This window comes from Protopterus annectens, chromosome 3.part1, assembly GCF_019279795.1.
Source record: "Protopterus annectens isolate FY-2018-M chromosome 3.part1, PAN1.0, whole genome shotgun sequence".
In the NCBI taxonomy this organism is placed as follows: Eukaryota; Metazoa; Chordata; order Ceratodontiformes; family Protopteridae; genus Protopterus; species Protopterus annectens.
The window spans coordinates 1,085,321,721-1,085,337,601 of record NC_056732.1 but is presented as its reverse complement, the minus strand read 5'-3'; the positions used below and the strand labels follow the sequence as shown (position 1 = coordinate 1,085,337,601).

Genomic DNA, 15,881 nt, shown 5'->3' with positions numbered 1-15,881 from the left:
AGATCTGAGGGACATTAAGCATAGTGCATTATGGGAAGGAAAGGAGCTTGAAAGTTTGTTGGTAGCCATGAGCTAGAGTAACGTTTGAGTCTGATCCGAATCCATATATTGAGGAATTAATGAAAATTGACAACATCAGATCCAACAATTTTGTGAATTATCCTGTCTCCCACATTGGTGTTTCACACCATATACCTCAATAAAATGCATGGCTCTTCATTATTAAAATAGAACATAAACATGAAAATATAAATAATAAGTGGCAAACTAAGATTAATTTATCCATTGTAGGACATCCTAGACTAACAATCCTAGGTGTCATTGTGTTAATAACTCCTTGCACTTTCTAATACTTGCTATTATTAGCTGGCAAGTCACTGAGTTAAAAAAGCCTGGCCCCAAAATTTCTGGACTCCATAAAGAGGTATGGATTTAAACTTGAAAAAAGGTGTTATTGGCTTGAGTAAGGAAGGAGACCATGTGTTTTGGACAAAAGTCATGGCATAATGGTTAAGGTCTTACAAGCACAAGGTACAGGGTTTGATTCTGACCTCTAGTTATTGGCTAAGCTGAAAATGGTCCTTCAGGGCAGTTAGCATAGTATTTACTTATGAATCTAAGACACCTCAGAGAAAAACAATCTTTTAAGGAGGAGTCAAGCGAGACATTTGGATGTTCTCCTGAAATCCCAGTCTGAGAAAAAGATCTCTGACCCATATGAAATCAGATTCATGTCAATTTGAAAAAGACTCTGCATAGATAAGCAAGTGATCTAAATAAGGAAAAAATATGAATACCTTGCAGTTGGCAGAAGACTATCAATGGAGCTAGACACTTTGTGAATACCCATGAAGTAGTGGATAACCTGACATGTAATGCAGAGAACCAAAAGTATGATCCAGATATAGAAAACCTTAAGAAACATTTGAAATATGGTACTACAGGAATGTGATAATAAGCCTCCTTTAAAGTTAGGGTCATTAAAAAACTTAAATGGAAATGAGAGGTAACAGGTCATGAAGGGATAACATTTGGAACTTTGGAATGTTCACAAACTGGTTTAGAAAGAAAAAGATATAAGACTGGCCTCCATGAAAGTTCTTCCTTTGGTACCAAAAAGGCCTTTGCCTTTCCAACAAGGATGGACAGCTTCTATCACTCCCTGAGTTAACAGATGCTAAATGACAGGAGGGAAACGTTTGATCTGTAGGATGAGGCGGAATTACCTGAAAAGGAGAGAGAGAGAGAGAGTCCCTCTGCCATTTGTATCCTTGATGAATCATTCTCAGAATCCATTTGTCTGCGACTACCTGTTTCCAGAGGAAAGAACATGGAAACACAGATGTTTTGGGAGCGGAAGGAGGGGGACATTCTGTGGAAAACTCGTTTAGACTTGTTAGGCTGTTTTTGTTTCTTGGGACTCCTCCTTCCTTTTTTGAGATCTCTTACCATTTCTTTTTAAGTCTGATTATCAGTAAATAATGGTGCCTGTCTATTTTTTTTTGTAAAATGGTGCAGAGGTAACATGCTTAACAAATTTGAAGGCAAGAAAGCTGAAAATTCTGAAAAACTCGCTGAATCAACTGCCTTCTCCCATTAGACTCAAAACATTTCTGTCTAAGGCAGAATTCAAAATTTCAGCTTTAACCTCCTTGGGAAGTTTTTATGTATGCAACCAAGCATACCTTCACATAACAGTTCCAGCATCAGCAGCTCTGGAAGTGGTATCAGTTAAATTGTAAACATACTTCAGAGAGTGTTTAGTCACTTGAGACACAGAAGCAATACGATTTTACAAAGATGATTTTCCTCAGACGAGGGAAAAGAAGCTATGATATTCCTCATTTGTCCTTTGGATGAGAAGTTGAACCGAGGTCCCATCTGCATGAGTTGGTATAAGCTCAGGTGGATTTAAAATATCACACAGCACCTATAGAAAAGAGCAAAGGAAGTTCCCTGATGCCCCAGCTAAATTTACTTTAATAGTACAAATACCATTTGTGCTCTACCCTGAAAAGAGGCAACTAGGCCTAATGTGACAAACTTGGTCAACAAAGGAAAACAAACAAATAAATAAATACTTTCAAAAGAAGCAAGCATAAATTTTAACATGGTGACTTGACAATTAAGAATTCTAAGAATAAGTTTTGCAAAGGAAATATAACTTTTCCCCAAATCTTTCAAATATTTTCCCATCCTTGTCAGGCAGGGTTTAGCATTCACCAGATGTTTAGCAGCAGCAGGATTTAACAAGAAATTCACTGCTGGATCTGATCTGGGGTTATAAAATACAAATTTATAAGACTGATGAACATTATAGAATCTATCTTCTTTCGCAGGGGTAGCAGGCTGGCCGCCAGGAAAGTTTCAGGCTGTAATAAATACATCCGCCGGTGATGGATGAGAAGGAGGAACTGGAGGGGGTTAAGGAAATTCCAGCTGTACAAAATCATACTTCTTAAATGACAGTGGAAGATCCTTATCTTCTCATTGAAACAACTGATTAATTCTGGATATGTTTTTTGAAAAAAAAAAGTCCTTTCAAGGGACTATCACAAGACATTGTTCTCAGAGTCAGAATCAGAAACTTAAGAAGAGAAAACAGAAGTTGTCTCCTTCACAATTACTTTCCTGTTCAATGTCTTAAAGTCATATCACCGGAACTGGCACAATAAAGAGCCACACCTAAGCCCAACAAATCACTCATATCCAAAGAATTTAAGTCAGGCAAATATAAATGCTTTTTCTGATAGGAATTTGTAAAGAAGCAGACCTACTTTTGACATGCCAAACCTCCCCTAGGGACAGACATCTCAGTCTAGTTAAGCAAAGAGGTATTTCCTGCTCCATCCTCCAACCATGGCTTTCCCTTGCAAACCAAAGGCACTGCAACAGCCACAGAACATGTTTCTAATGCCTGATCTATGGTTGCTATAGGACTACACTAGAGGGAGCCAAAGAAATAAATGAATTGTCTAACGAACCAGAAATGGCCACAGCAGAGTCACCCATCTGCAGCTGAGGCTAAAGCTAATACAGCAGTGATCAAACAATGAACATCTATAATAATAACAGACGTTCCACTGGATCACTGCTACAGTAATACTTACTACTGGTAATTCTGCTACAGAGGGTCCAATGCCCAGCCCAACTTTCAGAGCTTAGTACTCTTTCCTCTCCCAAAAAGATGGATGCCTGCATCCCTGGGACTTCATGGTACACCCAGTAAGAAACAGGAGTCCAACTATTCCATCTTCACATCCTTTGCCCAATGCTCAGACTGGGATGAAGTCCCTATCCAATTCTTAGGGATTACATTTCAGCAAGATGCATCTCACCATGCCCATGAAAGAGAACACAGGGAGGTCAAAAGGCCATAGGAATCTGGGCTTCACAGCCTATCCAGGTCTGAGCAGACCTGAGGTTCTGTGAAATGGGAGCAAGTGGGAGTTTGTGAGTAGAAAGTGTAAAAATGATATAGGGGTACCCTAACTTAGCCTTTCGGAGACTCAGGGAACAAGACAGTATGGTGTGAGGAATACGTTTACAGCAACAGAGTTCCACTCAAAACATCTACTATCAGTGCATTATGTTCATCATATGGATCAATATGTAATAATACTTTTTGTAAGGAAAATTCCCAAAGCTCAGGAGAGATGAGTGGCAGCTGGATATTATGTGATGTGTTTCAGAAGCCCAAAAAGATGGCCGTGGCAAAACCCATCCAAATCTAAAGGCAAAGTCCAGTCTGTAATGTTTTGAGAAGGTGTGGACTGAGTACCAGGTAGCAGCTTCTATAATGGGCTGTGTACTTACTCTCCTGGGAAAGGGTGCAATACTTGCTGTGCTTTTGATTGTATGAAATATGATTTACCCTTCTATTTTTTTTTTTTTGCATGAGCTAAACATGAGAAAGAAATATGGCAAGATAGCTATTTACAAATGATTTGTCTGAAAACCATCTTTTCTTCCATTCTGGTTGCAAAAGACAAAAAAAAGGTGGTCTGTGGGTCTCTAATTTTTCTCCCATTGAATTACTGCCTCAGTTGTCTGTGCTCACCCAAAGTATGCAAAATTCTTACTCCCTTGTTTTGAGTATTTGGAAAACAAACTGACAGCTGTATGGCCTAATTTAAGGTAAATTCTATCACTTGTTGTGTCTTTCAGCTTTTCCCGGTTAGGGGTCGCCACAGCGGAACTCCGGTCCGCTAATGATTGGCAGTAGATTTTTACGTGCCGAGTTGCCGGCCCTGACACACAACCTTCAACGAAGGTACGCCCATTCACGCATGTCTCCACACAGAAGATGCTCTAGCTGAGAATCGAACAGGACAACGTCTTACTGTGAGGCAACAACGCTACCGTAGCACCACCACCGCATCACTACTTTAGGAATAAAGGAAGCATATATCCTTAGGCTGACTGTCTGGAGGAAAAAAAGGACTCTTTTCAAATTACCACCTGTAATTCTAAAATCCTCCAGACTGTAATGGCTAGGAGGGCTGTCTTTCAAGTCAGAGACAATTAAAAGGGATATTACTGCTGGTTCAAATGGTGTCTGCCTAAGCTTTTCCAATACAATGCTCAGAGCCCATAGAGAAGCAATTTCTTTGGAAGTGGTCTCAGATGTACAATCACCTTCAGGAGTTGTCTGGCCTGTAATAGAGATGTTAGTGGAGGACCTATACTATGCATGCTGAGATGGCACTGAGGCAAATGACAGGACTGTCTTGAGCAGATAAGCCATATGCAGAATCACAGAAACTGAGGCTGAGAAACTGTCTTGATTCCTTTTTGGCACCACTGGGAGATTATTTTCCATTTGGCTAGGTAACATTTCCTTGCAGCAGACTTCCTAGTTTACCTCATAATGTTAAGTACATACTCTGATAACTACTGCCTGATGATATGGACAGTCATATTTCATTCATGTTGCAAGCTTCAGGGTCCTCAGCTTTGGATATTATGAGTAAAGAGGTGCACTCACAGATGCAGTGAGACTGGTTTCCCCCTGTTCACTGCCAAGAAAATGGAGAACCAATGCTACCTATGTCAAAAGTGTGTTATCAGTAAAACATCTGCCCGTCCATTTTTCTTCTGACTTACCTAAAGAGATTGGTGATCACAGAGAATGCATACAGAATGAGTCTTACCCAGCTGAAGCAGAAGGTATCCACTGCCCAAGTTTCTTTGTGTGGTGTCATGGAGCAGAACGTCCTCAAATGTTTGTTGCCCACAGCAGAAAGGAGGTCAATCTCTGGACCCCCTATCAGTGGACCACGTCTAGAAGCACATGCCATGTTACGACCACTTGCTGGGATCTGCCTGTGTGACTTGCTCATGTGGTCTGACAACAATTTTACATGAGAGAGAAAGTAGACCTCTTTTAAGTTCATATTTGTGTCTACAGCAATTTTTCGGGCAATCACAGCTAACCTGTACATGGAGTATGACCCAGAACTCCTGCTGCTCACTTATGTACCACATTGCAGCTGTGCTGTCTGTGATCTCCTGAAGCATGCCCTTTTGCCAGACTGGTTTGAATGCCTTTAGAGTCTGGATAAATGCCAACATTTCTTTTATGATACTGTGTGGCTTTCTCTGGAAATCATTCCACTTTCCTTGGACCTCAAGCCCACTTTAGTGATCTCCGTAGGTCATGTCTAAGTCATCTGTGATCAAGATCTGGTCTGGGAGATGCTGTCTGAAGGAAACTCTATTTTCAGACTTGCTTGTATGGTCCAGCTTTTATTTCTTTCTTTATACAGTGTAGAATGATGATCTTCTCCTTCAGGAACTGGCAGTGCTGATTCCAAGCATTCCAAAGGTATTACTAAAGCTTTTTCACATGCAATCTGGCTAAACATACTATCAGAATAGCAGTCCCCATGTACTCTAGTGCCTTTAAGAACTCCTTGGTTATAATCGATCTTCTGTGAGAGATGTTCAGAAAATACTGTGCTAAAGCTTCTACTTTGTCTTCTTGTAAAAAGGCCCTCTGGGTAGTGGTATTCAAAAAGGTCCCCAGAAAGATCACTCTTCTGGAATGTAACAGGTTTGACTTGGGTACACTGATGGAGAACTTCAAGGACTGGAAACAGTCTACTGTAAACTGCCGATTAGATGCTCATGTTTCTGTAACATGCAGTTACTGAAGCCAGGCATTTTGTAAGAACCTTGGAAGCAACAGTTAAATAAATAGCAAAGAAGAAAACTGATAATGCAGGCTTTGCTTCTGAATCATATAAACCATCTGTGATCCATGTGGATAGGAATAGTGGGTAACCATCTTTGAGATCTAGGGCTATAATCACAGTGCAAGGATAAAGGAGTGGCAGAAGGGTCTGCACTGTTATAATCGTGAATTCTGAAACATTCAGAAAGGTATTTAACTTGTACAAATCCATTATGGGCCTCCAAGTCCCCTCCTTTTAGGACATTACAAAATTCTTGAACAGAACCCCTTGTTCTTGTCTTTTTTGGGGCCTGGTTCTCTCATCCTTTGAAGAAGCAATTCTTACTCAAGAGGAAGTAGTAAGTCTTTTTGATCTTGTGGTATGGGTGGTTTTGACAGGAAATGTAATCTGAAACCATGGGTTACTATTAGTAGGAACCATTTGTCTTGGCTGATGTTTTCCATTTTTTTAAATGCCAACTAGATACCTACTCTGACTGCTATTAGAATGGGGACTGAAGGATGATAGCATTGCGAGGGTGGAGGTAAAGGGGAAGGGGAGAGGGGGGCATGGAAGAGTCATGGCTGTGAGTTCCCTGAGGTTTACCCCTTCTGGTCTCCCTGAAATTCTGTCTTATATTCACTTTTTCTGTGATTTACCTGTCAACGTTTGCCTTTGCAGTGATAGCAGGACCAGCTTTTGGAGGATAATTCCTGTCAAATCTGGGAAAACAGGATTGAAATAACTGCCTAAAAGGCTACTCTTTCCCTATTCCTCCAGTCTCTAAAACACTTCTGCTGCAAGGGGCTCAAACAGCGGGGTCATAAGCCAGTGAGGTATTTAGAAGCTGCACACTGACATTCTCTAGCAGAGAATAAATCCTAATACAAGCATTACTTTTTATTTATTTATATACTTTACATTTGTTTACCTGGAAAGTCCGACTTGGAACTAAGCTAAGTATCAGCGGAGACCCAGGGAGAAATGCTCCAGGTGCATGTCTTTGTAATACAGGAGGAAACTGGAACACCTGGAGGAAGCCCACATGAATGCAGAGAGGACAAGCAGACACCACGCAGAAGGAACTCCAGCCAAGTATCAAACCGGAGAACCTCTTGATGTGAGGCAACACTGTAACCACTGCACCACTGTGCTGTCTAGTTTTTATTACTCTGTGGTTGCTGCTCCTGATGCTACAGCCACAGCATCAAAGCCACATTTAAATGGATGTTTTCTTGGTTGGGTAAGTTGAAGGAGTTTTGCCTTTTGGACCTCTTCAGTCACCTTCCCTGTCTTTGTCAAAAACTGTCTGAGGGACTCACTCAGATATTTAATCATGTGGGTCTGACAACTGAGAGCCTTGAAGACTGGGATGACAGTCATGTATACATTCTTCCCAGAACAGTTAAGAAACCTACTCTCTTCTCCCTCTGTCCCTGGAAAGGGTATTAGTGGCTGGAAGCAGTCCGGGTCTCTTCTCTAGATCCAGAGATGACATTGCTGTGTCATTATGCAGGATCCTTACATAAAAATTTGAGAGAGTCCTTGACCCTACAGCACCAGTCACCTTTTTGTGGCAAGAAGCTGGGAGTCTGATTGCAAGCAGAAAGCAAGGGAAAAAATTTCTAAGGCCCTGAAGAGTGGATTAGTATCAAAGGCCTTATTTGTGTCCAATTTAAAATGATCTTTCAATCTGCATAAAATACCACTAAATTATATGTTCTCTGTGGGAGAAGCAGAGGATTTGATGTCTTCAATGTCTGTGTGAAACCTCAGGGGAGAAGACATCTGTGAAGCAAAAGGCAGAGCTTCTGCCTCACTACATTAGCATCTCAGTCCCTCTGTGGAAAGTAATCCCTCGTTCTTTTAATAGAGAGAGGGGACTCCAGCCACTGATGGGTGGCTCACAGCTGGCTAAAAATTTTGTATGAACTGAAGGAAGCCCTGGGCCATGTTGACTCATTCCTGGGAAAAGGCCTGAGAAGATGGTAAGTGCAATCAGAGTATTTGGCTAGGTAGCACAACTCCAAATCCTATACTTGGATATCTGATCTTGGGAATGGCCTCAGAGGACAGAGTCTGTGGAAAGGCAATTCTAAAATCTATCTTCTGGCTGTGAATATCTTTCCACATAAGCAACAAAGAGTTCCATCCTCTTTCTCCATCTCTCTCTCTCAGAAAAATGGGCATCAGAGTCAGATGCCTACACAGGGGAATACAAACCAACCTCCCACAGAAGGCCTTTGGCTTGGAAAGATATGGCTGATTTGAAATGGCCAGTAGACTCTGATGGGGCAATGCCTGGACCTTGGCTGCAAAAGTGCCACATCACATCTGGCATCCTTAAGCCTAAGAGGTAGCTTTGCAAACTGAAGAAATGTTCCCTCTTTCCTTTTTGTCATTGTCATGTCTTCTTTCTATGGAGAGACATTTGTGACAGGCAGTCTGATATTTGAAGACGTGACACAGTATGGGACAAAGCCTCAACAGTCTTTCTTTCAAGACAGTCCTAACTGGAACCCTCTCTTGTCCACATCATCTTACTAATAAAGCCTTGGAAAATATCACAAATAGGGATGTCATGTTTGGAATTCTCAAAAGATACACTTAGAATAGTACTCCTTATGCGGAATCTCTCTACCACAGGCAAATCTGTTAGTTCTTTCTGGAGTGGACATACCTCAAGACCACAAAAATAATCTAGCCCACAGATAAACAACTTAACAAAATAAAGTAAATTTTCCCTAACAGGCTATGTATTTGTATTTCACTCTGAAGAAGGACAGAAATACAGGACTCGCAATGCTGCTACAAAATGAGTATGTGAATCTCACTAGCAGCAAAACAAATATAAAGATGGTGGGGGCAGATGCCTGCTTTATACTAAGCACTAACATTCCAGGGCCAGACGTTGGGACTTTTGTTACAAATGCCTAGTAATAAGACCTAGTGCAACAGTGAGCGACACAATGAAAATGTGGTGTTGCTGCTAGCATACAGTATCTCAGGCCAAAGATGTGGCCAGCATTAGTGCACTTAAAAAGGCTGACATGAGAAATCCTTATGCATGAGAAAGCAATCAGAAAATACAGAAAGACATAAAATAAGATGCAGTTTTCTAAGGAAGTGGTTAAATGCAGCATGTTTTAAGCAGCAAATGAAAATAATGTAGTTCTATGTAATAAACAATGCTGGAAGTAAAATTTGAACAACAAGAAAATCAGGCTACTGGAATTTTTAGTACATTTAATTGTTAATTTAAAAGATTAAGTAAATCATATTTTTTACATACTTTCTGGCCCCTACGCAGCTTACAATCAACTGATACTGGAGCCTCAACTTCATCTCAGATGCAGAGAGCCACCCGACTCCCTGGACTTGCTCTGATATTTATCACATATTCAAAGAGAATACTGAGCAGCCCAGTGCAGTATCATACTAGTTTACATAGAGATTGTTTAACTCATAAATTACATGCAATGATACAAGGCCATTAAGACTGAAAATGTCTGTTAGTGTACGACTGCGTTTGCATCCCAGTGTTGTTTAAGCTAGGATCGATACTCTCTGTCTTGTTACTGAGGGCTCTCATCCTGTGTCCTACCCTGCCCTCCAGGATAGGCAAGACAGTGAAGTACCACTAAATTTCCCATCCTCCCCCAATGCTGACTGCTCAAGTGCTGGGCTCACTAACTGAACCGTGGCAAATGGGTTGCAGTCAGGACTCTTTCGCTCTCTACCACTATAACAGCATTAAGTATACCATCTATTCCAGACAGAGCCTATGATGAGAGACCAACAAAAAGTTAATAAGAGGCCACAGCAGGAAGTAATAAACAAGGTGATTACTCTGCATTTTATTAACTAAACATCACTATGTTACAGTCTCATTCATTTTTTTTAGAAACTTATTTATCCTTTTCAGGCTTGCACAGGAGCCAGAGTTTATCTCACTAAGCAATGGACATACGGCAGAAAACAAATTCTAGGCATGACACCAGTCCCTTAAGGGATTCACAAAACTCTTTTGTACTCCTATGGGTGGCCTTAGAACACTGTCATTTCACCTATTTGCATGTCGTTGGAATCCAGGAGGAAACCACAGCCAACAGAAAAAAAAACATGGCCATGGGGCATGGGCAGACTGCAGAGAAGGTACCTGAGTCAGGAACTACACAAGACAACCAAGCACTGAAAGGCATCAAAGTTAACTACTGCACCACTGTGCCAGCCACATTACTCAAATGTTACCCTATCCTACAAAGTATAACACTGTATACTACACAATGCAAAAGTCAGCATAAACAGAATAAATATGTCTCTAGAACAACAAAAATGTTGGCATTCACACTGCCAGTTTTACATTAGAAAAAGGTTATAAAAGACGAAAAAATGTTGAAGGTCAGTATAAAAGATCCTGTTATGCTCACACTTTTATGATTTAAACAACTTGTTTCACGCATCAGTGACAACATACAATGACCAACCATTCAACACTCTATATGCCATCATAAAACTGATGCAATCTGTTGGAAATTTGACAGCAATTAATTCAATACTAATAAAAACATTTGTTGTTTAAATTTACCTTGCATTGGAACACCACTTCTAAGAATTTGTGATCAGCAAACACATAATGAAGCTGCACATGAACTGAGTTTGTCTCAGAAAATTAATTTAAAGGGTCAGAACCAGAACACAAAACAAATTACACTTGTGCTTCTGCCCAAAGAAAGTGGCACTGGTTCTTTGCTGAAAGACTAAAAATTTTAATGTAAAACATAATAAAAGATATTTCACCTTTCAAAACAGGAAATACAACAAATAACAACAGTGTTTTTGTACGTAAATATAAACCAGCATGCATCTTCTGCATAACCCATACCAATTACTGTGTAAAATCAGTATTTCCTTGTTATTTATTTATGTATTTATTTTTGACAACTAAGGGGAAACTAGGACAACCTCTTCACCTATTAATAAGCCTAAGTGAAGCCTTTCCATACTAGCAGCAGATGAACTGCCATTTTAGTGACTTAGGCAGATTCACAATATGTAGCCAAATACCTGGGGGTGGGCTGGAACCCAATGGGAGCACTTCACACACCACAAGATAAAGATGGGACAGGTTTCAAAATTCAGTGAACATGTGGTCAAGCAGCCATACCTGAAAAACATTACTGTAATTACCAGCACATTAGATATAGCAGGATAAGGATAGTGTTGCTCTGAAAACTACAGTGAACAATATATATGTGCTAGGGTGAAGATTAGTTTGCTTTCTTCCCAGGGCTATCTGCTCTCACATTAGATGTCTTATTACCACCAGATGAGTGAAGGACAAATTCTCACTATAAAAGTCCTAGTAGGCTCTGTTGAAATAAAACCAATAAATATATCCACTGCATACTAATAAAACCAATAAATATATCCACTACATACTGACCACAGCTAGGGAAAGATTGTGCTTTGACACATCAAGATACGAGCAGTAAAGAGAAAAACTGGAAGCAAAGGTTTTTTTTGAATGAAAAAGAACTTTACCTACAGGGCACCACCAATGGACCAGCATAACCCCTCTGTGATAGAGGGAGGAAAGTTAAACAAGCTAGCACCAGTCTGCTAGTTTGACAGTCTTGTCAATCCTTTAGTCATGCTCTAACATAGTCAAAAGGGACAGCAGTAATAGTAATGTCAGTCAAAGAAGGAAAAATGACATAATCAGATATACTGGGTAAAACAATGACAGTGTTGGTTAGCCAGGTTGACTAACACAAGCTTACTATGGCAAAAAATCATTAACCTTCAGACACTGAAGCTTTTAATAAGGTAATAATACCACAGCAGTGATGATACAAACTGAAATGATTTCTGCAACTGTAATATGCAAACAGTAGACAATGGCAAGAATGTGGGGTGAATAAATGCTGCTGCAAACTGCATCACTTGAAACTAGTAGTATGATCTACTTCTTCAGAAACAGTTGGGAAAAAAATGAAAAAAGAGAAAACAGTCCCAAACAAACAGAAAAACAAATTAGTACCTGGTCATGGCTAGCTTCTATGGAGCTTCCAATGCCATGGAATGTCATCTGCACAGGTGACAGTGCTAGATAGGTCATGTACTCATTGCCATTCTGTTTGATATTGTACTGCACCTAGAAAAGCATGGAACTGTTTAATATAACAACCATCTCAAAATAATTCTTTGGGCTTTTTCTATATTTAATATGGACACAGCTGTAGAAGTTTATGATAATTTGAATGCTCTGAGCTATTAAGTGACAGATGCAGTCAGTATCCAAATTTTAAGCCAAATTGGTTTTATCTCAAGAATAACTTCAGACCGAAACTGGAATCTTGAAAATGAGATCTGGGATCTTATATAATTCCAAAACTAAACACAGGACGAAAAGTTTGAAATAAAATATAACAGAGTACCATTAAGAACTAATATGTGATGGCAAGTTAATAATGACAGATGGTGTGCTTCAGAATTAATTCCACAGCTTTAAATGCAGTAAAAAGCCTGACATTTGAGACTATGAACTGTACTGACAATGCCACTGCAGACTAATTAAACAGTGTAAGAGACATACATTTTATTCTTTAAACTGAAATACTAACCCTCCTCAAAATTGCGTGCACCATAATTGTGCCCATAAGCTTGCTGAGATGCTAAATGGTTGATGACTCCTTGATAGAGAAGTTTAAAATGATATAAACCAGACCTAATAACTAAAGACAACTGACAGTTTAACTGACATACATGGCACCCACACCCTGCCTCTACAAAATCAACAAGAATACTCTCTAATTTACCAAGGACTATTACACTCGGTAACAAGCATTTTAAATGGATTCATGTTCTCAGGCAAACAGGAAACAGGGTAGCACTTTTCTTTGATCTCTCCCAGCCAAGAAAACTACACTACCGGCAGAAAGCACAAGCATAATGGGAAAGATCTGTTGTCAAACACTGGCTGTAATCTATAGCTAATGTCAAAATAAGGAAAAAAAATTAAATGCAAACAAATGCATACAAAGTGTAAGACAAACTTATCAGGATCAACACATTACTTAACAGTTAACGAGAGGTTGCAGAGATCATTTTGGTGGGTTTCTGAATTCCCCTGTTAAAATTTTACACTTGTAGCCTATGATCCCAGTACATTAGATTGCAACACTAAAACTCCCAGTGGACTTACTGTTCTTACATTTACATTCCTTTTTCAGCCTCCACAAAATCTAATCTATGTTTATAAGAGCAATATTTACAACATTGCCCTATTTTTGGGACTTTGACCCCCTATTATTTTAGGCTTTGTCCAGATTTCTTGCTCTAAAAGGTCGAGAGGTATGAATGTAAGATAACATATTTCCCAGGTAATCAAAATAATAAAAACGTTAATGATGCAAGCTGGAAGAAGAAATCTGTTAACTAAGCAAAGGGCTAAAGCTGTAAACAAGGTAAAGGCTCATATGCAAGACAGTAACTATGAGCACTATACAGTGAAAGATCCTCATTTAATACTTAGGCAGGAAACAAAATAATATACAAGCACATTTTCATTTATAAGAAAATGAAACAATGCAGAGAAATGGGAGACAAAACTGTTATAATAAACTCTTGGTTAACCGGCACCCATGGGGATTGGTAGATGCCAGATAACCATAGTTTATGATTGCTTGAGAGTTACTATTAAAATAGGCCTAATTAATATTGTACCATATAGTATTTGTTTGGTTTGACTTGTTTTATGTTGGGGAGAGAGGGAATTTATTCCTATCTACCTTTTTGAAACTCTAAAACTCTAAAAACGTAAGGTATGTTTCTGCGGGGGGGACGGGACAGAAACTGCAACACATGAACATTGTACTGTATTTCCTCGATTTTTTTCTGGTTGCTTGAGTTCTGGTTAACTGACAGTGTACTGTATATGCAATGAGACCTTGGCTGCTATTAATGTAGTTTCATTCTGCAGAATGGAATTAGAGGTTGTCATGACCTGGCCTGGATGTCAGGAGGAATTATTAAATCTAATCTGCACGGAAAACTATGCATGTAAGTATGTTGGTTACTGAAGAAAACAAAACTAGGTGACAATTTCTGGTGTGTTTCAAAAACAGTGGCAGTATCTATGTATCCTCTGTAATATCATCAACCTCTCCAGAGGGATTCTAGGAAGGGAAGTACAAATGACAGAATTCAGCAACCTTGTAAGTACACTAACAATAAACCAAGTATCCACTTCAGAAATATAAGCCTAGCAGGAAGTGTGTTACTGTGGTAGCACTGCAGAAGAATTCTGTCCGCCAACACCACTGTTAACCAAGCAGACCTTATCAGCTTTGATCTACATAATTATTACTCTTAAAATATATGTGTCTAATACTAAGTCCATTAATTTTCAAGATATACTTATGCAAATAAGGACTACAACACTCTACAAATTTAAAACAGCAGCCACACATACTTCTGTAGTGGCACTTGCGTTAAGTACTGTCTCCTCTAAATTGTGTAACTAGATAGGTAGGAGATTTTTGTCACAAAAGGAAATCTTGCCAATCCAGCTATCTGGAATTCTGTAAATAATTCTATGTTATTTGGAAATAGCAATACGATTTATACAGAACTGTATGTTATGTATAAACATGTATAAGCAAAGTTCTTCATTAGCACTCTTCAAGAAAAATCTTGATGAGTGGATGGGAAATAGGAAATACACCCCGGGGATCACTTCTGTGTCTCTGCTCGTCATTGGCACAGGAAAATAACTTTCTTGGGTGGCGTAAGCCAGGGAACCTTGTTGGCTAGGCTTGTGTAGGCCCTTGGGCCGATAGCCTAGTACCTACCTATGAACCTATTATGTACTGAGTTAAATGTAACCACAGCAAGCCCTGCTGGCTTAGAATAGAAATGTTTCTAAACTACTGTAATTGTGTAACTGTGTATGTTTTATTAGTAGAAACTGGGACATAAAAGGTTAACTTGCAAAACTCCAGGAAAATAAGTTGAAACAATTACTTTGCAATTATTCTATAAAAGGTATCTCTCAGTTTCAGTGTAGCAGACACAATGTCTAGAACTAGAAGTTTCTGTATTACCTTGGAAGAGAAGTAATTATTAGGTTGGGATGCAGAAGTGTTTATTGCTTTATGACTTTCTAGAAGCTGCACAACTCTGAGCAAACATCTGAAGGATATGTATTTTTCACACAGAAATGTTCAATTCTGTTAGTTTCTGATAAAAGGAGTTTAGCTTGGAAACTGAAGTCAGGTGACAAAAAGTGATGTCATCCAAGCTAACCCAGCAGTAATATTTCATATTAATTTAAGAACTCTCTCAGAGAGAGCCTGGCCATTTTGTATCTTGTTTTTGACCTAACAAGAACATCTACTCATCACCACCTCTACACTTGCCTTGCTGTAAGTAAATTAACTATGGTACAGTAATTTCATTTAGATATAGTTAAGAATATAGCAAAGATTAATTTAAATGTTTTCTTTATGTATGAGGAAAAGTCTTGGACATTCAAAATTGCCATTTAGCTGAAACACCTGATAGCTTTAAAGGGTAATTTGCATATATCCCATGTTGCCTCTGATAGAAGAGGTTTAAGGTATCACACAGTGGAAAGTCTAGCTTACATACTAAATTAGGAAAAAGTACCTAGCCTATGAGACAACCAGTTCCCCTCAACCA

General features: G+C 39.3%; 1 protein-coding gene across 1 annotated transcript in view; it reads right to left on the bottom strand.

The window, feature by feature from the left end:
* STAU2 (staufen double-stranded RNA binding protein 2) overlaps positions 1 to 15,881 on the bottom strand; it is a 3,898,627-nt gene that overhangs the window by 664,536 nt on the left and 3,218,210 nt on the right. The window contains exon 14 of the mRNA XM_044067226.1: positions 12,220 to 12,333. Coding sequence (XP_043923161.1) covers positions 12,220 to 12,333 — 114 coding nt within the window. The remainder of the gene's footprint in view (positions 1 to 12,219; positions 12,334 to 15,881) is intronic.